Source organism: Phocoena phocoena, chromosome 16 (genome assembly GCF_963924675.1).
Source record: "Phocoena phocoena chromosome 16, mPhoPho1.1, whole genome shotgun sequence".
NCBI classification, from domain to species: Eukaryota; Metazoa; Chordata; class Mammalia; order Artiodactyla; family Phocoenidae; genus Phocoena; species Phocoena phocoena.
The window spans coordinates 33,772,319-33,799,395 of record NC_089234.1 but is presented as its reverse complement, the minus strand read 5'-3'; the positions used below and the strand labels follow the sequence as shown (position 1 = coordinate 33,799,395).

The window sequence follows — 27,077 nt, the reverse complement described above, 5'->3', positions numbered from 1 at the left end:
AATGCATTTTCCTGGTGTATTAGTTAATTATTTTTGAGGAAAGCATTATTTTTATATGAAAACAATATGGAAATAATATAAGGCAGTTGTGAAATTTACACGAATTGTTGAGATAAAACAGGAGACTTCAAAGAAAGTTTATACTTGTAGCAGCAGTTTTTTAGGCTCTTTCCTAGGTTATGTGTTCACTGTAATGCTTTGATTGGAAAATGTGAGATATATTGCATTGCAATAAAGGGACTTTGATAGAGATATATATAGAGTCTGCAGAGTTAGGACTGGTTCATTATAGCCACCATTGCAGTTTTTATGGTTTTTCAGGCAGTTAAACAATATCTTTTGTGAACCTGAAGACCCCTAGGGAGTAGCCATAAGACTGTAAAAAATCTGAAAAAAAAATGTGTCTATCTCTCTTGTCTAGGAAAATGTGAGCTGACTTGATGATCTAACAGTAATTTACCTACTTTATACTTTGAAATTTTACTAAGGATGAGTGGTATTCTACATTGTTGCATTAAAACCTTTTTGGTGGCAGTGTGTCTTCTTGCTGAAGCTTATAACAATTTTATTGAATAATTGTATTTCTGAGCCTTCGAGGGAAATGATAAAACAAGTATAGATACTTTGTTATGTTTATTTATGCCTTTATTATAATTTACTCTCCGCTGTAAACTTTTGAGTTTTTTGTTTCTCTGTGCGTTTGGTGTAAAATTTTGTTTAATGAGCTGTAACACAGTTGCATTATTTTATTTGGTATATTGACTCAAAATCAATTAATCTCACTGTTGCTCAACTTTCTCTCTCAAATAACTAAAATCCAAACTTCCACTGCAGGAAGAGATAGTAAGTTTCTGATTAGGATAATTGTTACTAGGTTGATGTCTCAGTTATAGGTGTCAGCATGTACAAGTGTTCCCAGTTCAATATAATGTATTAATTTATATAATGTTCAATATATGTAGAAATTAAAATGTTTTAATTTAATTGAAGTATAAAATTTTATTTGAAAATATAAGCCTAAATCAAGGTATGGAGAAAATTACTGAATTTATATGTTCTTCCCTGCTTTATTTTCATCTCTCAAAAATTTTTTTTATTTTGAAAGCTAAAATAAGTTATATTTTTTAATGCAGTGCTGGAAATGTACAGTAAGCTGAAAGAACAGATGAGTGCAAAAAGGTGAGTTGTTTTCTTTCCTAATTATTTTTAATAAGAGTTTTTTTTCCTATTACTGAGAGCATAGATAAAATTACTGTAAATTATAGTGACTCATCTGAAGTTTTGCTTTTCTGTGTTTAACTATTCTTTGTTAATGCAATTTGCCCATCAGGATCATTCAGTAAAGCAGTCCTTAGCCATTTATTTGTGGATCCTTGTCCTTTGTAATTGATATCAGAGATTGATAATATTGATGAAGAACAAATAGACAACTGAACAGGAATGAAAAAATATTGATTAACTTAACAACACGTTAACGTTGCACACAATCAAAGGCTAAGTGTGTACTTTGTGAAAGCAAAGCGTGGGTAGTTACATTTTGACAATCTGGACTAGTGTAGTTCATGTTCTCTTTTATAATACATATGAATACATGACAGATGAAAGATAAAGTGATTTAAAGTAGTTTATGAATTGCTGTAGGAGCATTAGATGTAATTATGTTTAAAATGTTTTAAAGATGAACAATTTTAAATTACATAGAAAAATCAGAACGAGATGTGTTTGAAATAGGGAAATAATCATTTCTTCTCGTTTATTAATAACTGCTTAATTATCACATCGCAGTATATGCAAATTTATACTCAGATTTGTGTATGTCCTGCTTCATAGTGCTTTACATTGAATTTTATTGGTCTTTACCAATTGGTACTAATTAGTAGAATGATTTTGTTCCTAACTAATACATGAGCCATAATCTATTCTGAAGGCGTCTTTTATTTTATGTGTATATTATTAATTTATTGTATTTTATCTATCAAAGTTGTACATCCTCATATTTTAAGTACAATAATAGTTAATAGTTCTGTGTGTTTGTTGCAAAAAAAAAAACAGACATCACCTTCCCTTTTTGCCATTCACCATTCCTCCTTCCTAGGGGCAAAAACCTTTACCTCTTTTAAGAAATTATTTTGGTATTTACATTTATGTCATTAAATAACTAACTTTTACTATTACTTCTCTATTTTTAAGCTTGGAGCATTATATATTTCTTCAGATATTTCATAATCTAATATTTATATCTAAATTTACCCAGTTGTCCCCCAAATGTCTTATATCTTCTTTTCCTTCCTGAAATATTGGTTAGTATGTATTTTTTTGTCCCTGTAATCTAGAATAGTCTTCCCACTTTTCTTTGTTTTTCATGAAAAACAAAGAAAAGGTTAGTTGTCTTGTACACCAGGGCATTTTGGATTTGTTTGATCATTCTCTCATGATTAGATGCAGATTACATGTTTTTGGCATGAGTACAACATAAGTGGTATTGTGTATGACATCAGAAGGTATATGCTATCAGATTATCTCTAGGTTATCCTAAATTTGATCATTTGCTTAAGGGGATGGCTATCAGATCTCTTAAGAAAAGGTATATTTTTCTCTTTGCAATTAATATGTAATCTGTGGGGGGTGATATTTTTTTTTTGTTTTTTTTTTTTTTTTTTGCGGTACACAGGCCTCTCACTGTTGTGGCCTCTCCCACTTACGGAGCACAGGCTCCGGACGCGCAGGCTCAGCGGCCATGGCTCACGGGCCCAGCCGCTCCGCGGCACGTGGGATCCTCCCAGACCGGGGCACGAACCCGAGTCCCCTGCATCGGCAGGCGGACTCTCAACCACTGCGCCACCAGGGAAGCCCGGGGGTGATATTTTGAGTCCTGTTTCTTGACAATCTTTCACCCAGTGGTTTTAGGGTTTTTATTTTAGTCACTTATCACATTGGGGTTACAAAATGGTGATTTTTATACTTCTATCATTCCTTTAACATTTATTAGCTGACTTCTTTTATGTAAAGAACTTTTCCTCTTTTTAGCTCTTTGTTTTTCTGATTATCACTATGGACTCACAGATTTTTAAAAAATAAATGAGTTATAATCTGTAATTCTCTTTATTCTTTTTGATGCACAAATTGTCCCCAGCTTGGCTAGGGGAACCCCTTAAGCCAGTTCCTGTGTCCTCATTTGTCTTTGAGTGCTTTCTTGCTTATCATACAATGAGTGAGATGTTCCAGACTCATGTTGTACTTTTCTTGCCCTAGATCTGGAGCCGTCCTCCAAAGTACAGCTCCTTTTAGTGAGTAATGGTATTTAGAAACTAAGATCTGCATCTGCATGCTAGGTAGGCTTATTATATAACACACACACACACACACACACACACACCCTATCTTTCATGCCCTCCACCTTCCACGTTTGCCATTGACAAGTTTGAAGTCATTCTGATTTCTCATCCATAGTTTGTGACCCACATTTTCTCTCTTTTAGCATCTTCTCTTTGTCATCTGTGGTCTGTAATTTACTGGTGTGAGCTTTGATGTGGGTGGGTCTGTTTACTTCCATTGTGCTGGGTACTACGTGAACCTACTTTTGTTTTTTAGTGAGTTTATTTTTAAAACTTTTTTTTAGTTTTATAAATTTATTTATTTTTGGCTGCATTGGGTCTTCGTTGCTGTGCGCGGTCTTTCTCTAGTTGCAGCGAGCGGGGGCTACCCTTTGTTGCGGTGCACGGGCTTCTCATTGTGGTGGCTTCTCTTGTGGAGCACGGGCTCTAGGCACTCGGGCTTCAGCAGTTGTGGCATGTGGGCTCTACAGCGCAGGCTCAGTAGTCGTGGCACATGGGCTCAGTTACTCCCTGGCATGTGGGATCTTCCTGGATCAGGGATCGAACCCGTGTCCCCTGCATTGGCAGGCGGACTCTTAACCACTGCACCACCAGGGAAGTCCCTCTTTTTCTTCTTTAAAAAAATTATTTTTTTCACACAGATATCAGTGTTTTAAGTCAGGTTGGATGTACCAAGGTCTCTGTTAGTCCAGTGGTTGGGACTCGGAGCTCCCACTGCAGGAGCTTCTTCCCAACCCTGGGCTCGTGAACCAAGATCCTGCAAGCCCCGTGGGGTGACAAAAAAAAAAGAACAATAACAAAGTAAAAAATAAAATAAGACTAGGAAACTAACAGATATGTTAGAAAGAATGTAAAAATAAAAATATAGATGAATCAACAACCGGAAGGTACATCAGTACCACAATAGTAAAAAAGAGGAGGGAAAAGGAAAAAAAAAAGGGGGGGAGTGAGGCCTGGGATGTGGAGGGTGGGGCCTAAGCAAGGGCGATGGGCGGTGGGTGGGGCCAATGCTCTGGACCCACAGGTCTGGAAAAGGCCCTGGGGACTGTGGGGGGTGGGGCTTAGGCTCAAGGAACAGAAGGTTACCAGGCGTGCCCCCCACCCCTGGTCTCAGAGGGCAGGGGACCTCACCTGGGAGCCCAGCAGGCTTCCTGGGCTCCAGTGGTCGGCGCAAACACCCTCCTCTCCTCTCCTGCTCCTCCGTCTTGGAGGGCCCCTCCCAGCTGCCTCTCCTGATCTCCCCAGCCTCCCTCCTATGCCCCCAGGACCGGCGTGGCCTGGATGGGGTTTTGGAGGTGGGGGGACAGGCTTGGGAGCTCAGCAGGCTCCCCGGGCCCAGTGGGCAGGCGATCGCCCTCTGCCCCTCTCCCACTCCTTCCGGAGAGTCCCTCCCACCTGCCTCTCCAGATCTCCCTGGCCTCAGGGGCACCGATCCTGTCTGGCCTCCACTTCTCCTCCCCGCTCAGTCCCCCTACCTCCAACTGGTTCACTCCCATGTCCTTGGGCGTCACAGCCCCGCACCAGTGGCTGGCAGGCACCCTAGTTGTGGGGAGATGCTAACTCCACGTCTTCTCACACCGCCATCTTAACCAATGCTTTTTTTTTTTTTTTTTTTTTTTTGCGGTACGCGGGCCTCTCACCGCTGTGGCCTCTCCCGCTGCGGAGCACAGGCTCCGGACGCGCAGACTCAACGGCCATGGCCCACGGGCCCAGCCGCTCCGCGGCATGTGGGATCCTCCCGGACCGGGGGACGAACCTGTGTACCCTGCAGGTGGACTCTCAACCACTGCGCCACCAGGGAAGCCCTATTAATGGCTTTTTAAATGGTTTTTGTGACACAATATTATTTCTAATTGCCTTAAAGAGTGTAACATTTTCCAAAATATTTTTCTTAAAATATATTTTACTTTGATTTGATTTAAACCTGTGCTGTGTACTTTTTTGAAGGTAGGGGATGTGGATGGGAGAGATATCATGAAATCATATATCAAATAACTAAATATTCTGATTAAAAATTTCGGAACTATTATACATATATACATTTAAGGTATTGTGATGACTGTGATAATGCTTGTGATGTTATAGATTTCGATGAAATGAAGTAAAGAAGTTGTTTGTTAGTGAATTTTCATCCTGCAACTTTTTCATATGGTTTATAGTTTGTGCTTAGTAAATAGAAATAAATGTTAATTTTATTTATTTTATTTTTACTATAACAATATCCTTTTTGTTGGGAGTGTTGGACTGATTATTTGGACTTACTTGTAAAATAAATGTAATAAGAACTTTTTATAGAGTGTTCTTTTTAACTTCTCACAGGTATTATTCTGCTCTAAAAACTATGGAACAATTAGAGAATGTGTATTTTCCCCGGGTTAGTCAATACCGGTTTTGTCAGCTAATGATAGAAAATCTTCCTAAGCTCCGTGAAGATATTAAAGAAATCTCCATGTCTGATCTCAAAGACTTTTTGGAAAGCATTCGCAAACATTCTGACAAAATAGGTGAAACAGCAATGAAACAGGTGAGACTAAAAAGTAGAATTTTATTTATTTATTGAAGTATAATTGATTTACAGTGTTGTGCCAATCTCTGCTGTACAGCAGAGTGACTCAGTTTTACACATACATTCTTAAAAAGGAGACTTATAATTTAATGTTAGTTAATAATCTAGGTTATAGAATATACCCAAAGTTTACTTTTTCTACTTACATAAAATACTTGTTTTTGTTTAGTTTTAGCCTTTTCTTAGCTTTCCTTATTCTTGTTTAGAATGGATTTCATCAGCATTTCTTCTTTTGTTTGCAGTTTTTCCTTATTTAATTAATTATTTAATTAAGTAAAGTTGGTCTAACTTGATTCACCAACTGATCTCTCAGCAATCTTCCCCATGTATGTAGTATCACCTTAACTTTTCAGCAAATTTGGTATAAAATTAGCTAAAAAGAGGCAGCCACAGAGGCAAGTGGGAGCCCTTTTATGCTAAGGTTATAAATTGTTCTCTTTTTGAAGCAACTTGAAAGTATTATCTTTGAATTAACTCCTACAGCTCAGTAACAAAAAGGCAAACAATGGGAGAATATTTGGCAGTTATAAAATTAATGTACCTACCTTTTGAGTCGGCAGTTACTCTCCTAGGTATTTACCAGTGAGAAATGAAAGCGCATCCTCACGATGCTCCATGCTCAGCAGCTTTGTTCACAACTAGCCAGAAACTGGAAACAAACCAAATGGACATCAAAAGGAGAATGGATACACAAATTGTGCTATACTCATGCAATAGACTATTACTTAGCAATAAGAAGGAATGAATTTCTCCCAGACATTATGCTGAGCTACAGAAGCTGGACACAGAAAAGCACACACTTATATCTATTTGCATGCAATTCTAAAGCAGGCAAAACTAATTTAAGGATAAAAAAAAAAATCAACAGAGTAGCTGCCTCTGGGTGGGGAGATTGCCTGGGAAGGGACACAAGGGAACTTTCTGGGGAGATGGAAGTGTTCTATACCGTGACAAAGTATATCTGCTTGTCAAAATTGTATAGTTAAGATCTGTATATTTTAATGTATGTAAGTCTTATCTGAAAACAAATTGTAAACAATGCATGGGGTGTTTGTGGAGTGAGTAGGTAAAGACATAGATGAAACAAGGATGTATAAACATTAACTGTTGAAGACAGGTGATGTGAACTTGAGTTCATTATCTGTTTACTTTGTATTTGAAATTTTCAGTAATAAAAAGTTGTTTGTTTGTTTGTTTTTGCGGTACGCGGGCCTCTCACTGCCGTGGCCTCTCCCGCTGCGGAGCACAAACTCCGGACGCGCAGGCTCAGCGGCTATGGCTCATGGGCCCAGCCGCTCCGTGGCATGTGGGATCCTCCCAGACTGGGACACGAACCTGCGTCCCCTGCACCGGCAGGTGGACTCCCAACCACTGTGCCACCAGGAAAGCCCAATAGAAAGTTTTAAAATTATTTAAATGAATTAAAACTTATAAGAGTTTGCTTTTAAAACCCCCCAGTAATCACAATGTCATAGAAATAAAGCTGTGTTCATCATGCTTTCTAACTCCTGATTTTTTCTCAAGTATTACAGACTACTTTAGAGAAGCTTTTATTTTCTTTTTAAAAAAAATTTAAATTAATTATTTATTTATTTGGTTGTGCCGGGTCTTAGTTGTGGTAGGTGGGCTCCTTAGCTGCGGCTCCAGGGCTCCTTAGTTGCGGCAGGTGGGCTCCTTAGTTGTGGCATGCGAACTCTGAGTTGCGGCATGCATGTGGGATCTAGTTCCCTGACTAGGGATTGAACCTGGGCCCCCTGCATTGGGAGAGTGGAGTCTTATGCACTGTGCCACCTGGGAAGTCCCTCTGTTTTCTTTTTTTTAAATTGAAGCGTCGTTGGTTTACAGTGTTGTGTTTCTGGGAAGTCCCTCTGTTTTCTTTTTTTTTAAATTGCCACCTGGGAAGTCCCTCTGTTTTCTTTTTTTTAAATTGAAGTGTCGTTGGTTTACAGTGTTGTGTTTCTGGTTTACAGCAAAGTGATTTAGTTACACGTATATATATTCTTTTTCGTGTTTTTTTTCCATTATGGTTTATTACAGGATATTGAATACAGTTCCCTGTGCTAAACAGTAGGACCTTGTTGTTTATCTATGTTATATATAGTAGTTTGTATCTGCTAATTCCAAGCTCCTAATTTATCTCTCCCCCACCCCCTTTCCCCTTTGGTAACTCTAAGTTTGTTTTCTGTGTTTATGGGTCTGTTTCTGTTTTGTAAATAAATTCATTTGTATCATATTTTATATTCCACTTATAAGTGATGTTGTATGGTATTTGTCTCTTTCTTACTTTCTTCACTTAGTATGATAATCTCTAGGTCCATCCATGTTGCTGCAAATAGAATTAATTCATTCTTTTTATGGCTGAGTAGTATTCCATTATATATATACACCACATGTTCTTTATCCCTTCATCTGTTGATGTAAATTTAGATTGCTTCCATGTCTTTGCTATCATAAACAGTGCTGCTGTGAACATTGGGGTGCATGTATCTTTTCGAATTAAGAGTTTTCTGTGGATATGGCCCAGGTATGGGATTGCTGGATGTTATGGCAACTCTATTTTTAGTTTTTTAAGGAACCTCCATACTTTTTTTTCCATAGTGGCTGTATCAATTTATGTTCCCACCAACGGTGTAGGAGGGTTCCCTTTTCTCTACACCCTCTCCAGCATTTATCATTTGTAGACTTTTTAATGATGGCCATTCTGACTGGCGTGAGGTGATACCTCATTGTAGTTTTGATTTGCATTTCTCTAATAATTAGCAGTGTTGAGCATCTTTTCATGTGCCTATTGGCCATCTGTATGTCTTCTTTGGAGAAATGTCTGTTTAGGTCTTCTGGCCATTTTTTGATTAGGTTGTCTGTTCATTTTTCTAATTAAAGAAATATGTCTGTATCAGATTATTGCCACAGCAGAGGAAATTAAAATTCAGTATATGAAGTTTCTTCCTATTTTAACTTTTAAAGGATTGCCTATAAATCAGATAATCTCCATTATATTTCTATTAATTGTTTCAGCTTTACACAGTATTATATTCTATGTTAATTTGCCTTGTTAATAGATTGTTTTACTTTGAAGATGCATTGAGTTTGAAAATTCTTTACCAGGATGAATTTACTTTAAAAAATGAAAACAATGTACAATAATGTAGGACTTGTGAGGATATACGATAATGTTTTTTAAAAGTCGTCTCATTTTTTAAAAAATTTGTAGTTAAGTGTTTCTTACCTGTAGATGGACTATAGCAGATTTTCTTTTCTTTCTTTTCTTTTTTTTACTTTTCTCATTGTTTTATTATTATTTTTTAAATTTTAAGTTTTTTATTGAAGTATAGTTGATGTACAATGTTATATAAGTTACAGGTTTACAATATAGTGATTCACAATTTTTAAAGGTTATACTTCATTTATAGTTACTTTAAAGTATTGGCTCTATTCCACATGTTGTACAATATGTCCTTGTAGCTTATTTTATACCTAATAGTTTGTACCTCTTAATCCCATACCCCTATATTGCCCCTCCCTCTTCCCTCTCCCCACTGGTAACCACTAGTTTGTTCTCTGTATCTGTGAATCTGCTTCTTTTTTGTTATATTCATTAGTTAGTTGTATTTTTTAGATCCTATGTGTAAGTGGTATCATACAGGATTTGTCTTTCTCTGAATTCTTTCACTTAGCATAATGCCCTCCAAGTCCATTCATGTTGCTGCAAATGGCAAAATTTCATTCTTTTTTATGGTTGAGTAGTATTGCATTGTGTGTGTGTGTGTGTGTGTGTGTGTGTGCATCTATATCTCACATCTTCTTTATCCATTCATCTGTGTATTGGACACTTAGGTTACTTTCATATCTTGGGAATTGTAAATAATGCTGCTATGAACATTGGGGTTTATGTATCATTTCTAATTAGTGTTTTTGTTTTTGCTTTTGGATGTATACCCAGGAGTGGAATTGCTGGGTCATAGGGTAGCTCTATTTTTTAGTTTTTTGGGAAACCTCCATACTATTTTCCACAGCGGATGCATCCGTTTACATTCCCATCAACAGTTAATGAGGGTTTCCTTTTCTCCATATAGCAGATTTGATTTTCAAATTATTTTGATAGTTATCTCTTGTTAAGATTAGTTAAATACTTGGTTGACAAAAATTCTTTTTGTTGTTGTTGTTTTTTGTTTTTTGGCCACGCTGAGTAGCTTGTGGGATCTTAGTTCCCTGACCAGGGATCAAACCCAGGCCCTGGTAGTGAGAGTACTGAGTATTAACCACTGGACCTCCAGGAAATTCCCCAAAATATCTTTATTTGCTGTAAATAAGAAGCAGCTACTAAGCAGAATTTAAACCACACTTTTTGCCTCTCTTTTCTATGAAAGCTAGGCCTGGGGCTATTTTCCCTACCATTGGGATGGGGGGAGTATGGTTAGTTGTGGGTGGTGTTATAGGAACAGAAATAGTAGAAATGTACAGCGAGTTAGAGTTTGAACATCACATTAGTAGCCTGGAAAAAATAAATATTAAGAAAGTGTAAGAGGGTAATATTTGAAGCCAAGTTCAGGAAAAGAATCCAGAGATTTTGAATCTAGGTAATATGATTATTCCAGAGAACTATATAGGTTAAGAAAGCCCCGGTAGAACCAAAAGATTGGATATTAACTCACTGTTAAGGTAGAATAAAGTGTGGGATTTCATAGTTTTCCTCTGAAGAGATCATCCTTCTCCTCCACTGCTGACACTTCAACAATTCAAGATGCTCACAGGACTGCTGGTACAATTTATGCTAAAATGGGAGTCAGAGAAGCAATTGATTCTTCCATAGCACCTCCCATTATTCTCAGGATCTTAAGTCTTCCTGAGTGATTGCCTCTGATCAGTGAATGTTCTTCGCCACTGGTGAGCTCTTCAACTTTATGTTCTTGCCTTCAGTATCTTGCCTTCTTGTTTTCAGTACTTTTTTTCCTACATCTGGACAAGGAATTATGTGTATGCCATGGGGATAAAAAACATAATCACATGGAAGATTTTTCAGTGTGAACAGTAGTTTAAAGTTCATGTTCCATTATACATTTTAATTAAGAGTTTCATTATTAAATTTATTCTCTCTGACCTGTTTTTTGTAGACTGGTTTTGGACTTTTTCTACCTAGGCAGTCCACCAAATCATGGGCTCTAGGACTTAAGGTTTATGATAATTTCTTGCTGGGCAGGAATAGACTCTTCCTGGTTCACCACTATTTTTTTTTTTTGTATAAACAATCACACTCCCTACCTCTGCAACCAAAAGACAGATGTTTTATACAGAAACCTTTCTTAATCATCTGTCTATAGGGATTTTTTCCTTACAATATTTCCTTTAGAAGGTGTCTCCCACAAAACTGAGAGGTTAGAGAGTTTTCTTCTGGTGGAACAACTAGAGTCCTTAAGATCTGATAAGAAAATTTGTGCTTTGTTCAATTTTGGTTTCCCTTCTTGCACCCATTTAATATCTTGTGGGTTTTTTTGAGCATTGGAAGCCTTCTGGAGTTTCTCATAAAGTGTCATCACTTTGTCAGAATCACAGTTTGGTTCTGGAATCTCCTTAGGTGACATAAATGGAAACCTTGTACTTTGCTAAGTAGCTCCCTCCCTTGGAGGTTCTCTGTATCTTGTGTTTAATTCTATGATCTCATGTCCCATTTATGGATTTGCTTGTTATATATTCACTCGAATGTCCTATAGGAACTTCAAACTTAGCATTTCTGAAAGTAACCTCATTATCTTCTCACTAAATCTGTGTTTTCTGTATTTCCTATCTCAGATAGCAGTATCTCCTATTTTCACAAGCCAGAAACTGGGGAGTACTTTAGACTTTTCACGAGTATTTATACTCTATGTAGTTTGTTACAAAGTCCTACTTAGTAACTATCTGTAGATTCTGTATCCTCTGCTGTACATACCCGGACTGTTGTTATATCAAATTAATTATTCTTCTTATCTCTAGTATTTTCTCCTTTTGCTTATTATCCTAAAATTCAACTTTAACCACATCAGTCACTCTTCAGTGATTCCCAGTTACTCTTTACCTAAGCTCAGATTCCTCAGCATGAAACAAAAGCGTCATCTCTGGATACTCCCTCTTCCTGTGTGCTACAGAAGTACACATCTCATAAACTTTTGACTACACTGGTTGTTTCCTCTACCTAGAATGCCTTCCATTCTTCTAAATTTTCCAGTCTGATGAATTACTGCTTTTTTCCCCCCGCAAAAGCTGACTTAAGTATCACTTCATCTGTAAAATCTACCTTCCTCTGTCTCACTACTACTAGCAAGAGATGGTCTCTTCCTCCTCAGTGCATATGTCTGTTGTACTTTTCACACTACATTATAATTGCATATTTTGTGTTTTTAACTGGACAGTGAGTTTTTAAAGTGAGGGGATATATCCTATTTATTTTTACCTTCCTGAGATCTAGCACTGTGCCTAGCATGAGATGTACAAAAAGTTTTTTTTTTGAAGGAATTTAGAGCTGAGCTTTAGCTTCTCTAGGGAGAATTTTTTAAAGTAAAAGGCAGACTTGCATTTGTATTGGGTTTTTTTTTCCTCATTCTAATGTGATAGATGAATCCACTATGAGTAGTGTGATGCTTAATTAGTCATTAAATACCTAAAGTTCATAGTCTCAGTTAACATTTTCATATTATATCCCCTGGCACACATTTTAATAGTGTTCTTTAGGGGAAAATGGGACTAAATGGTCAAATAAGTTTTGGAAACCTGGGTTAAATAAAGTTAAGCATATTTCTTATGAATTGTAAATCCCCTGGAAGGGAGGTAAAGTATGTAATATTTATCTTACTTATTTAAGCATAGAACCCTTTTTTCAAGGAGTATCTATTGATAATGTGTGAAATGTTAGTTTTGTACATAACACTGTTTGGAAGCAGTGTTCTAAATAAATAATTTTTTACTCTGAAAACCAAAAATCATAGACAAAATAAGTTTGGGCACAGAGGGAGAAAGGGAATTCTGATTTTTTTTTCAGTGAGTAGGTTAATAATGGTAATGGAGGAGAAGGGATAATGATTTTCTTAAGCACAAGCCTCTGGAGCCAGCCTTTAGGTCTAGGTGAGGGCAGAGCTAGATTTCTGTGGTTTGCGTTGTCTGATTACTTGGGATTAGAAAGGTCTGATTAGCAGTAGTGTATTCTTCAGAGAAAATTCACCCTAAAGAGGCAGTGGGTAAACTTTCTACATGCTAACAGAACAGAGTAGCTACAATCTGACCTATCACAACAGAGGGAATGTTCCACTAGTATGCATTATGTAAGGACATTAAAATCCTGGAATTAAGCCTATGTTTTTTTCAATCTCTGATAATGAAGTTCTGATAGTGAAGTATCACTAAAATGCGTAAAAAAAAATATAAGGCTTCTCAACTTATTAATCTGTATAAATGTTCATTTTTGTCAATAATTAAGTCAGTTGTGGGATAACAGCTTCTGCATTCCTAGTCTTCACAAGCTGTGGTCATTTTCTGTGGAAAGTAAAATAAGCTTGCAACTTGATACCATAGTTCCTTCTGTGAGGTTAGTAGACATTTTTCTCTACAAATAATCCATTGGAGTTAAGGCAGCATATTTTATGTATGTTCCTGTATGTATCATATCTTTTAAATTTTTCTAGTGTTTTTAAATTAATGTATTTGGTTTTCCTCTTAAAAAACAACTAGTGGTAACTGTTTTGTAAAACCTTGACAGTGCTCCAAACCAAAGGTCATTAAAATAATTGAATCATTATTTGACCTGAATCACTCAAAGGAAGAGGAGTATACTCATTGGTAATTGATATAAAGCTTAACTCTAGGATGCAAAACAAAGTCTAAATAATGGAACTATTAGACATAGACTTTAATATTAATTAATTAATATTGGCGTGGCCAGAAAGTTCATTCGGGTTTTTCCATAAGATGTTATGGAAAAACCCAAATGAACTTTTTGACCAACCCAGTGTATTCAAGGAATTATAAGGCAAGATTGAGAATTTGGAGATCATTGGAAACCATAAAACGAATCATCTGGAGATTCTAAAACTGAAAATATATTAACAAATTAAGAACTCATCGTATAGGAGGCAGAACATATTAGACACAGCTGAAGAAAGAATTAATGAACCAGAAGATGGGTCAGAGGAAAATATCCAAATTGAAGCTCAGAAAGACAAAAGAATGGAAAGTACAGGAAAGAGTTTAGACACATGGGGTAAGGTGAAAAGGTTTAATGTATATGTAATTATAGTCCCAGAAGGAGAAAAGAGAGAATAGGGCATAAAAAATATGGACAGACCTTGAAGCCACAAAAGTGCTATGAATTCTAAGCAGAAGAAATACAAACCCATATTTAGGCATATAATAGTAAAATACTGAAAACTAACAAAGAAAAAATTTAAAACAGCCAGAGGAAAAAATGTATTATCTTCAAAAGGACAATAATAACATCAGTCAATAGCTGACTTCTCAGCAGAATCATTGGAAGCCAAAACACAGTGAAAAGTATATCTGAAGTGCTGATAAGCCTTATGTGTCAACCTAGAATTCTGTACCTAGCTAAAATCTTTTAGAAATGAAGGTGAAAGGAAGGTATTTTTCAGATAAATAAAAACCTAGAGAATTTTTTTTAGCAGACCTGCACTAAAGGAAATATTAGTGTTTTCAGACATAAAATCATCCCAGTTAGAAGGCCAGAGATGCAGAAGTAAATAGAAAGGGCAACTATTTGGGATAAAACTACATATCTATTGGCTGTATGAAACAAAATCATCTTATAAGGTTTATGTATGTATAGAATTAACAGTGTGAAACAACAACCATACTTAAGTTGGGAGGGGAATTGATATGAGTTTTAAAAACTGTTAAATTATGCTGCTTTCAGAAGACATATCTTACATATAAACATATAGAGAGGTTGAAAGCAAAAGGATGGAAGAGTTGTATCATGAAAAGATTAACCAAGAGAAAGCTGATGTATGTACATTAATATTAAAGTAGGCTTTAAGACAAAAAACTTAAGAGTAACATTTCATAGTGATAAAAGGTTCAGTTCATCAGGAAAATAAACAATTCTAAATTTATTTCTATCTAATAACATAGTCTCAAAATATATAAAGGCAAAAATTGTCAGAATTAAAAGGAGAAATAGACATCTTGACAATCATAATAGATTTCAACACTCCTCTCAGTAACTACTAGAGCCAATAGATATAGTAAGGATTTAGTCCTTTAAAATAATGATTAGCAACCTTGACCTAATTGACACATGTAACACTGTATCTCTTGATTTCAGAATATACATTTTTTTTTTTTTCGGTACGCGGGCCTCTCACTGTTGTGGCCTCTCCCGTTGCGGAGCACAGGCTCCAGATGTGCAGGCTCAGCGGCCATGGCTCACGGGCCCAGCCGCCCTGCAGCATGTGGGATCTTCCCGGACTGGGGCACGAACCCGTGTCCCCTGCATTGGCAGGCAGACTCTCAACCACTGCACCACCAGGGAAGCCCCAGAATATACATTTTTAAAGAACATTTATCAAAATTGATTATGTTTTGGTCCATAGAGGAAATGTCAATACATTTCAAAGGATTGAAATAATACAGAACATATTATCTGGCCACATTGGAATTATTCCTGAAACTGGTAATAAATAGATAAGTAGAAAATCCCTATATATTTGGAAATTAAGAAATAAAATTCTAAATAACCCATGGGTCAAAGAAGAAACTCATTTGAAACCAGAAAATATTTTGAATTATAATGAAAATGTGATATATGAAAAACTTGTAGGATATGATAAAAGTCAAATTTAAGGGAAATTTGTAGGCTTAAATTTATAAATTAGGAAAGAAAGGCAGAAATCAATGATCCTAAGTATCCATTTCAAGAAATTAGAGAAACAGTAGCAAGTTAAACTCAATGAAAGTAGAAGTATTGATGTGACACAAAAAGCACAGGCAACATAAACAAAAATAAGTGGAATTACATCTAACTCAAAAGCTTCTGCATAGCAAAGGAAACAGAGTGAAAAGACAACCTATGGAATGGAAGAAAATACTTGCAAACTGTATATCTGATTAGGGGTTAGTCTCCCAAATATGTAAGGAAATCATACAACTTAATAGCAAAAAACAAAACAAAACTAATCACCTGATTAAAAAGTGAGCTAGGGATTTGAAAAGACATTTCTCCAAAGGAGACATAAAAGTGGCCAACATATATATGAAAAGATGCTAAACTTTATTAACCATTAGGGAAATGCAAATCAAAATCACAATGGGATGTCACTTTACACCTATCAAGATGGCTATTATCAAAAAAACAAAAGATAGCAAGTGTTGGTAAGGATGTAGAGAAATTAGAACTCTTGCAAAATGTTGGCGGGAATGCATTATGGTGTAGCTGCTATGGAAAACAGTATGGAGGTTCCTCAAAAAGTTAACAATGGGGACTTCCCTGGTGGCGCAGTGGTTAAGAATCTGCCTGCCAATGCAGGGGACATGGGTTTGAGCCCTGGTCCAGGAAGATCCCACATGCCACAAAGCAACTAAGCCCGTGTGCCACAACTGCTAATCCTGCGCTCTAGAGCTCACGAACCACAACTACTGAGCCTGCATGCCACAACTACTGAAGCCCACGTGCCTAGAGCCTGCGCTCCGCAACAAGAGAGGCCACCACAGTGAGAAGCCCGAGCACCGCATCCAAGAGCACTGCTCACCACAACTAGAGCAAGTCCACGCGCAGCAATGAAGACCCAACGCAACCAAAAAAAATTAAAAATAAATCAACTAATTAAAAAAAAAGTTAACAATGGAGCTATCATATGTTCTACTATGGGTATTTATCCAAAAAACCTGAAATCGGGGTCTTGACGAATATTAGCACTCCCGTGCTCTTTGCAGCATTATTCACAATATCTAAGATGTGGAAACAATGTAAATATCCATTGACAAATGAATGGATTAAGAAAATGTGGTATGTACCTGTAATGGAATACTATCCAGTCTTTAAAAAGGAAATTATCAGCTATCTAAGTTAGTCAAATTCATAGAATCAAAGAGTGGGATGGTGGTTACCAGGGGGAAGTGAGGAGTTACTAATCAACAGACATAAAGTTTCAGTATAGATGAACAAGCTCTAGGGAATTCCTTGGCAGTCCAGTGGTTAGTGATACCTACCAGGGTTCTTGGCCTTCCCTAATCAGTAGAAATTGACTAGAGGCCAGACAAGAAATTCAGCCAAGGCTTTATTGGGGCCCCTGCTGCAGCAGGGGGGGAGTGAGAACAGACAACAGGTTCCCTTGCTTGCTTACTCCCTGAGGAGGGGTGAGCTTGTTCCTTATATGGGGTGAGGGTAGGGGTGTGTCCATGGGTCAGGCTGGAGGGGTGACTTAGGTGTTTTGCCCACCCTTTAGGTGGCCTAATGTGTAGAGGGCATGCACAGTACCCTGCTTTTGCTCTGGGCTCTTAAAAAGTGGCAGTGGGGTTTTTAGGTCCCTTTGTATCTTTTGTCCACAGTTTGCCCCAACTGTGCATGCATGCAGTTATTTTTAGTCCCTTACAGTTTCTTTGTATTTTGTTGCTGGAGGAGAGGTTCATCCAGGTGCAAGTTTTGCAGCATTGAAGCAAAGGGTCCCAGGTCCTAGGGCTGTCTCAGTTAGAACTCTGAGCTTTCACTGCCGTGGGCCCAGTTCTGTCCCTGGTCGGGGAACTAAGATCACACAAGCTGCACAGTGCGGCCAAAAAAAAAAAATGATGAACAAACTCTAGAGGTCTTCTATAAATATCAGTATTATACCTATCAACAATAATGTATTAAATTATTGATATACATATTAATAATGTAATATGTATGTACACTTAAAAATTTGAGGGTAGATCTCATGTTAGTGCTTACCACAATAAAATAAAATTGAAAAAAAGAAACTGGAAGCAGATAATCAAGAGTAGAAATCAATATACTAGAAAACAAAATACAAAAGGGAGTATCAACAAAGACAAAAGTTGGTTCTTAGTCTTTTCAGATAAAATTGATAACCCCTGCAAGACTGTTGAAAAAAGGAGGGTGCAAATCATGAACAAAAATGGGACATCATTCCAGATCCTATACCTACAGACATTAAAAAGATGAGAAAATATGAATAATTTCTTGAACCAATTTTGACTACAATAATTTTTCAAATAAACTTAATTTTTCTTTTTCCCAAATAGGCACAGCAGCAGAAACTCTTCAGTGTTATTCTGCAGAAGCAAAATAATGTAAAATTTGGGAAGACTATATATATAAATGATAGAATTCCAGAAGAAAGGAATGAAATTGTATTGAAACCTGTATTTGAGGAAGAGGATGAGAATGAAGAGGAGGTGATGGGAATTTGTTTCTTTCTCTTTCTTTGTATCTTTTTTTGTTTCTATCTTTGTTTCTTCCTTCCTTCCTTTCTTTTCTTCCTTTTTTCCTTTCTTTCCTTCCTCCCTCCCTCATCTATTATTGGATATCTTTTATCTCTTGAGTTGTAATGTTGTCTGTGTGACACTCAGTCTTGCCATGTGGAAACTGAATTTACGTAGATCAGTTTGTAATGAGCTATTAGGGCAAAGGAGTTGTCTGAAATGTTAGACTGAATAATTGACAGATAAGCAAGATATATTGTAGATTATATTTGTAAGCTGCAGATAGTTGAACCTAGGTTTTCTGCCATAATTAGCAGTAAAAGTGTAAATTTAATGCTATTTTTGTAGTGATCACTGATAATTTAATTACCTGTGGCAGACATTTAATTGCATGATGGCTTAACCTTGCCATTTAGACTAATTCTGGATAGCCTACCTTTTTTTCCTTCGGCTGGTGCTGAGATACTACAAAATAATTTTAATATGATTAAAGTTAAGTTTTCAATTTCTTAAAAAAGTTTTACTAGTCTAGAAACCTTGAAATTGTCCTAAATATTTGCTTTCTTTTATCCTCTTCATTCAAATTCATTCCTAGTCCTAGTGCTTCTTTTGTTCCCTCCACGAAGTCTTCTGTTGAGCCTACTTTTTATCTTTTCCGTTGAATTCCTTTTGAATTTAGTTAATACCATAAGGAGTCTAGTATTCCCAATTGTTTATAAGTTTTGCCTTGTCAGTGAGAGGTTAAATTCTTTTTCTAAGGACACTGTTGGGGTGTAGTAAGAACTTTTAATTGATTGATTAAAAAGGAACCATATAAATATGTGTCCATGGCTTCTCTGTGTTTGGGGGAACCACTGAGTGTTCAGTATGTACATTTGCATTATATGCCTGAGGATGAGTGAGTCTGTATGTATTTGTGAGTGTGTGTGTGTATATATATGTGTGTGTACGTATATGTATGTTAATATGTATATATGTATGTATACACATTTATGTTTGCATATATAGTAGATGTCTGATATACAGATAAATAAACAGCCTTAAATAGTTTAATGTCTTTCTAATGTGGAATTAATGTGGCCTGATTAGTCCCTTGAAATGAAATTAATGTTTTTGAAATCTACTTTTTTGCTCTTTCTTAATCAATATTCAGAGAATCTCTGAAAGTCTTTTCTCCCTTGAGATTCAGAATGGTAAAAATGGACCATCTAGTCTTCGTGTCTCAATTTTCCGTAGTCTGTTTTGTATATCTTTAATTGCTGGGAACATTGCCGTAAGGCCCGACACCCAAATCCATACTCTAAGAGAAACTTGGTTGTTTCCCTGTTCTTTACGATCTATTTAATTATTACTACATTTTGTTTCTATCATTTTCCCAAATAAGTAACTCTATAATAAAAATAATTTAAGTTCACTCAGAGGATTCATGAGAATAGAAATGTGTTCCTTTAAAAAGAGTTTATTTCTCAAGTTTGGGGAACTTTATATTACTGTTTCTTTAATTGTAAGGTGTACTTTAAAAAAATATTATTAACATCTCAGAATCAGGAAACATCTTAAAATTGATGATGCTACAGTTTCAAGTGGTAGTGTTTTTTTTCTTTGTTAGTGTTCCATAAAATAATAATGATGATTTCTTCAATTTGATGAAATAATTATAAGTCATGCATAAGAGAAGGAACTTCATCTATAGGTAAATCATACATTTGTGCACCATCTTTACCAGAAGCAATAATGATGTATCTAGTTATCCATAGCAATTTTCTGGTAATCTATCAAGCATGATAAAGATATACAGTCTCTCCCCTTTATTACCTTATAATCTAAAATAGTCAACAATGATGATAAATATATGCAGAATGAATTACTAAACAAATGCCAAAACAAAATAGGCATTGTGTTTATAGTGTGTGCTTTTTATAGTTGATAAATGTTATAATATGAAGTCCATGAATCTCCTTGTCTAACTTTATATTATTCAACAGTAGACTAGTAGTTTGACCTATAATTTTTAAAAAATGGTTTTATTTTTCAGGTCTTAACTGTTCAGGATCTTGTTGATTTTTCCCCTGTTTACCGATGTTTGCACATTTATTCTGTTCTGGTAAGTATCTTTTGTATATGTGCATGTATATATATATATATATATATGTCTGTGTGTGTATACATATGTGTGTATACACATTTGTGTGTGTATATTTGTATTATTAAAAAGACAGGTATGCATTTTAGGCCTGCTTTTCTAAAGGCTGACCACAAACTCATTGAGCTCTAAACCTTCATGCAATATTTACTTGTGAAATATCCACTGTGTGTAAGGCATTTATTTTTTTCTTTAACTTAATCGCGGTACACTTTCAAGTATACTTTTCATGTATGTTAAAAGAACCTTACATTTCTCCCTTCTTGCCTTTATACTGTTGTATCACAGTTACTTTTAAGTATGTTTCTTCTACATTTGTTTACCCCACACTACATTGTTTTTAGTTTTGGTTAAACAATTATCTTTTTAAAAAACATAATCGCACTATTCTGATATAATTCATATACCCAAAATTTTACCCTTTTAAAGTATACAGTTCAGTGGTTTTAGTATAATTCACAAGGATGTGCAACCATTACAACTAATTCCAGAACATTTTATTGCTATAAAAAGAAACCTCTTACCTGTTAGCAGTCACTCCTTATTCTCCCCTCCCACCAGTCCCTGACAACCATTAATTTACTTTCTGTCTCTATGGATTTGCCTATTCCGGATATTTCATATAAACGGAATCATACTATATGTGGCCTTTTGTGTCCAACTTCTTTCATATAGGTAGAAGTTTAAGTTATTGATTGAGATCTGTCTTCTTTTTTATTTATTTTATTTTTAGCAATGTTGAATCTTTGTTGCTGCTCACGAGCTTTCTCTAGTTGTGACAGGTGGGGGCTACTCTTTGTTGTGGTGTGTGGGCTTCTCATTGCGGTGGCTTCTCTTGTTGTGGAGCACGGGCTCTAGGTGTGTGGGCTTTGGTATTTGTGGCACGCAGGCTCAGTAGTTGCAGCACACGGGTTTAGTTGCTCTGTGGCATGTGGGGTCTTCCTGGATCAGGGATTTAACCCATGTCCCCTGCATTACCAGGTGGAGTCTTTTTTTTTTTTTTTTTAAATTTTATTTATTTATTTATTTTTGGCTGCATTGGGTCTTCATTGCTGCACGCGGGCTTTCTCTAGTTGCGGCGAGCGGGGGCTACTCTTCGTTGCGGTGTGCGGGCTTCTTGCAGTGGCTTCTCTTGTTGCGGAGCACGGGCTCTAGGTGCACGGGCTCAGTAGTTGTGGCTCATGGGCTCTAAAGTGCAGGCTCAGTTGTGGCACATGGGCTTAGTTGCTCCGTGTCATGTGGGATCTTCCTGGACCAGGGCTCGAACCCATGTCCCCTGCATTGGCAGGCAGATTCTTAATCACTGAGCCACCAGGGAAGTCCTGGCAGATATATTCTTAACCACTATGCCACCAGGCAAGTCCCTTTCTTCTTTTTCTTTTTGTGGTACGCGGGCCTCTCACTGTTGTGGCCTCTGCTCCGGACGCGCAGGCTCAGCGGCTATAGCTCACGGGCCCAGCCGCTCCATGGCATGTGGGATCTTCCCAGACCGGGGCACGAACCTGTGTCCCCTGCATCGGTAGGTGGACTCCCAACCACTGGGCCACCAGGGAAGCCCCCTTTCTTCTTTTTTAATACAGACATTTAAAGCTATAAATTTCCTTCTAACCACTGCTTTAGCTGCATTCCATGAGTTTTGGTGTGTTGTGTTTTTGTTTCCATTTATCTCAAAGTATTTTCTAATTTCCTGTGATTTCTTCTTTAACCCATTAGTTATTTAGAAATGTGTTTAATCTCCATGTTTGTGAATTTCTGTTCACAAACAAAAGTTCTTCTGTCATTGATTCCTAATTTAATCCCACTGTAGTCACAGATCATACTTTGTATGATTCCAGTCCTTTTAACTTTATTGAGGCTTGTTTTATGGCATAACATATGCTTTATCCTGGAGAATGTTTCATGTATACTTGAGAATAATGTGTATCTGGCTGTTGTTGGGTGGTGTTTTCTATAGCCATCAGTTAGGTTTAGTTGATTATAGTGTTCAAATCTTCTTTATCCTTGTTGATCTTTTGCTTGTTTTGTCTGTTATTAAAAATGGGATTATTGAAGCCTCCAGCTATAACTGTTGAATTGTCTGTTCTTCCTTAGTTCTGCCATGTTTTGCTTCATATATTTTTGAGGCTTTGTTGTTATGTGTGTATATGTTTATAATTGTTATGTCTCTGTAGTAAGACCTTTTTTCACTATAAAATGTCTTTCTTTGTAATATTTTTTGTCTTAAATTCTATTTTGGCTGATATTAGTATAGGCACTCAGGCTCTTTTGGTTACTCTTGGCATGGTATATATATAATTTTTTTTTTTGGTATTTTTTTTATTATGTTATTTTTGACCTTTTTGTGTCTTTGAATCTAAAGTGTGTCTCTTGTAGGATAGCATATAGATGGATCTGTTTTCTTTTCAGTTCAGTCTGCTGATCTCTTCCTATTGATTGGATTGTTTAGTTCATTTATATTTAATGTAATTACTGATAAGGTAGGATTTACATCTACTGGTTGTTTTAATGTCTGATGTCTTTTTTTTGTTCCTCTCTTTCTCCATTATTGCCTTCTTTTGCATCAAATAGATATTTTCTCATGTACCATTTTAATTCCCTTGTCATTTATTTATATGCGCACACACACACACACACACACATATTTATATATTTAGTATTTTCTTAGTGTTTGCCCTGGGAATTACACGTAACATCTTTATTTCAAAACAGTATAATTAGTTCTCATTAATCCCTCTCCTTTGTGTTATTGTTCTCATACTAATTATATATTTACACATTAGCCATTGACACAGTTTTATAATTCTTTATGCAGTTGTTTTTTTAAATTAGAAGAAAAGAGTTACAAACAAAAATACACATATACTGTCTTTATATTTTCCTCTGTATTTACTTTTACTGGTACTTTTTATTTCTTCATGTGAATTAGAGTTACTGTCTAGTGTCCTTGCGTTTCTGCCTGAAGTACTCCTGTTAGTGTTTCTTTTAGGGAAGGTTCTGGTAGTGTCAAATTCTCTCAATTTTGTTTATCTGGGAGTGTCTTAATTTCTCTTTTCCTTTTATTTTTTTTTGGCCACACTGTGTAGCTTGTGGGATCTTAGTTCCGCAACCAGGGATTGAACCTGGGCCCTCGGCAGTGAAAGCACAGAGTCCTAACCACTAGACCACCAGGGAATTCCCTCTCCTTTGCTTTTTAAGAGTAGTTTTGTTGGATATAGAATTCTTGGTTTTTCTTTCAGCGCTTTGAATATGTCATCCCACTGCCTTCTTAAGCCATTTACTTTTAAGGAGTTTTGAGGTTTGGATTATTTATGTAGTTGAAAAAAGAATGGTAATTATGTTAATTAGAGCAAATAGAACTATCTTTATTTGTTAACTTTTTTCTTTTAGTCCTCTATTAAAAGACAGGACTAGTTCTGCACTTCCTAGCTGAGATGAAAGTGATCTAACAGCACAATATCAATGTAAACTTGCTGTTTTACAGATAAGTAAGTGACGTTTCAAGTGTGTTGAACTTTATTGAATAGACCTTTAAGAAGAATTTCTCTTTTTAAAGCTATAATAAATCATAGTGTAGTATCAAAACAATAATACTTTTAGTCTAGTCTCTGATAAAATAGTTTTTTCAATGTGTGTGATTATAAGCTACCTTAACTTCATAGATTCTTTTCAATGTGAGGTGGTAGTATATACATTTAACTGCATTCATACCTGAGGCAAACAGAGGGTAGGTTCCATCACGATTACACTGCTATCTGTAGTAACATTGAAAACTAGGCTTCCTTTTGTCTACTCACATGAAGTTGTTTTTTTGTTTTGTTTTGTTTTTATAAATTTATTTTATTTATTTATTTTTGGCTGTGTTGGGTCTTCGCTGCTGTGTGCGGGCTTTCTCTAGTTGCGGCGAGTTGGGGCTACTCTTAGTTGCGGTGCGCGGGCTTCTCATTGTGGTGGCTTCTCTTGTTGCGGAGCACGGGCTCTAGGCACACGGGCTTCAGTAGTTGTGGCGCATGGGCTTAGTTGCTCCGCGTCACGTGGGATCTTCCCGGACGAGGGCTCGAACCTGTGTCCCCTGCATTGGCAGGTGGATTCTTAACCACTGTGCCACCAGGGAAGCCCCACATGAAGTCTTATTCTTTCACAACTCCTTTAAATTGGATGTTCTCCTATAAGTTTTGAGTTTGGTGTAGAAGAATGATTTTTTGCTTTGATAGTGCTCAATTTTTCTGTCTTTTATGGCACCGTGCTACAGTGAGTTCCAGTAGGCACTTCTGTTACTTTGTATTATTCCTGTTCTATATGTGTATGATCTGCAAGAGACCATGAGTGTTGTTTGTTGTTCTTTCCCCAGTGCCTTCCATTTTACCTGATATTTCATAAAGATTTGCTGCATTTAGTAATTGACTCTTTAACACAACACTCAGTTTTTAATACAGACACATTATATACTTTATCTGGGAGTTTATGTCAACAGGCACTAAGTCCTCTGGGAAAGACTGTATCTTTATACCTGTGTAACAAATGTGGCTGTTGTCAGGTCTCAGTTTCTTGCCGCATGGGCTGTCTGCAAGTCTGCCTGATAGTCTTCGTGACGTGGCAACTGGCTTTCCCCAGAAGTGAGTGATCTGAGAGAGGCCAAATGAAAACCATGATGCCTTTTATAACTTAATCTCAGAAGTAACATACTTTTACTTCTCCTGCATTCTATTGGTCACGTAGACCAACCTTGGTACAATGTGGGAGGAGACAAGGGATCTTTGGGGGGTGTCTTGGAGGCTACCACACTTACTTTATAAAAGAAAGACATATCCTTCACTGATACCTGGTGGTACCATTGTGCATTGTCTTGATGTGTAAAAACTTCCAAGGTGCCAAATAAAGGAGAAGTCTTCTTTAATGATTAATCAAGGGAAAGTATTCACAAAGGGTTCCTCCCTTTCTCTTCCTGTGCAGATTAATAGTAAACCATGTTAGAAATAGTATATTTTGTCCTGTGGTCAGATTTTCTTAGTTCTTGTACAACATGTTCAGAAGTTGAGGCTTGCCAACTAATTTTCTTAATTTCCCTCACTGACAGCGATATTTTCTTTCGTCAGTCAAAAATGTATAAAGGCTAAGTGACAAGTTGGGCAACAGTCAAATTATTTGAACTTACCTTTAGTCTTCTTAATCGTCATGATACCAAACAAGGTTACTATCTATGAACCATAATGCCAGAACTTGTTCTTGGTATTCAATATGAAATACCATTCCGCATTTAAATCCAGTTGTTAAAAACTGAAAATTGACTCTTACGGGGTAAAGTTTTCTGTTTAGCAGTGTGTTTGTGTATGTGTGTTTTTCATTACTCTTCTGATTTTATTTTAGGGTGATGAGGAAACATTTGAAAATTATTACCGAAAACAAAGAAAGAAACAGGCAAGACTGGTATTGCAACCCCAGTCAAATATGGTAAGTATGTGAAAATTTTGAATTGGTTATGTTGAAGTTTTTATCCTCTTTAATTTCTTCAAGGCATGCATTCAACTACAAATATTTATTGAATACCTACCATTTCCAATCATTGGTTTAGGTGTGAAGGTTACAGCAGTGAACAAAATGGCTATGGCTAAGTCCCTTCTCTCATGAACTTACATTCTATTAGGGAAGATAGACTGTAAGTGAATAAATAAGACAATGAATACATAAAAAGATAAATAAGTAAATATATAAAATGTCAGGGAGTGATAATTAGTTTCTGACGATGTGGTAGACTGTGTATCTTGATTAATTGTTCTACTGCAAAAACAACTAAAGGTGCTGGATAAAACATTTTTTAAAATCTTAAATTCTTTTTAAATGTACTGAGGATCAGGTAGGAAAGTATAGTCCTGACAAAGACGAAATAAGTAATCTGAAAGGGCTTTGTTTGTGGGATTTTTATTAGTCATTCTCAAGAATATATGTATTTTTTTGATTATAAAATTGTGATGTATTCACTGTAGAAAAATAAGGAAAAATTGAAATAAAATAATCCATAATGTAAAAAAAAAAGCAAACTAAGTCAATATGGAACTGTTCTATATGTTGGTTACGGTGATAGGTATGTGACTAGATGTATTTGTGAAAACACATAGAAACAGCACATGAAAAAGAGTTTTGTTCATGTAACTTATACCTCAGTACAACTAAATATAAGAAAAACAAAACAGGAAAACCTAAATGAGGAAAGAAATTCAGACAGGCATAATGAAGAACTGAATGTAGCTTTTATCCTAGGGGCATGGGCTGAATGGGAAAGCATAAGTTTTGAGGACATAGGGGTACAGGGGGCTAAGCATAGAGTCACCCAAAGTGGGTGATAAGAGACTGTCTCCTTTGTAAGGCTGAGACTCCAAAGAATTACAGCCCATTATTAGTATGACCTAGAGATAAAACCATCTAGCAAAAACTCTGGTCCTCTGCCAAATACACTAAAGAAAATTGCCTATCCCAAATCCTAGTGCTGAGTGAACAAAGAGAAAAAAATCTCTGAGAATTCATAACAAGCAGTTCCTCAAATGTGTTTGCAATCCAAATTCATTCTACTTGGATAATGAAAAAAATCTCAAGCTGAAAATTTAAAGTGGTTCCATTTTGATATTGTCTCCAGGTG

General features: G+C 36.4%; 1 protein-coding gene across 3 annotated transcripts in view; it reads left to right on the top strand.

The window, feature by feature from the left end:
* The window catches only part of EXOC6 (exocyst complex component 6), a 208,813-nt gene that overhangs the window by 51,749 nt on the left and 129,987 nt on the right, over positions 1 to 27,077 (top strand). For 2 of the 3 annotated variants that reach the window (XM_065894605.1, XM_065894606.1), the window contains exons 5-9: positions 1,134 to 1,179; positions 5,655 to 5,859; positions 18,124 to 18,276; positions 20,339 to 20,407; positions 25,811 to 25,894. In XM_065894605.1, coding sequence (XP_065750677.1) covers positions 1,134 to 1,179; positions 5,655 to 5,859; positions 18,124 to 18,276; positions 20,339 to 20,407; positions 25,811 to 25,894 — 557 coding nt within the window. The remainder of the gene's footprint in view (positions 1 to 1,133; positions 1,180 to 5,654; positions 5,860 to 18,123; positions 18,277 to 20,338; positions 20,408 to 25,810; positions 25,895 to 27,077) is intronic. The other variant, XM_065894607.1, reaches the window with a different exon arrangement.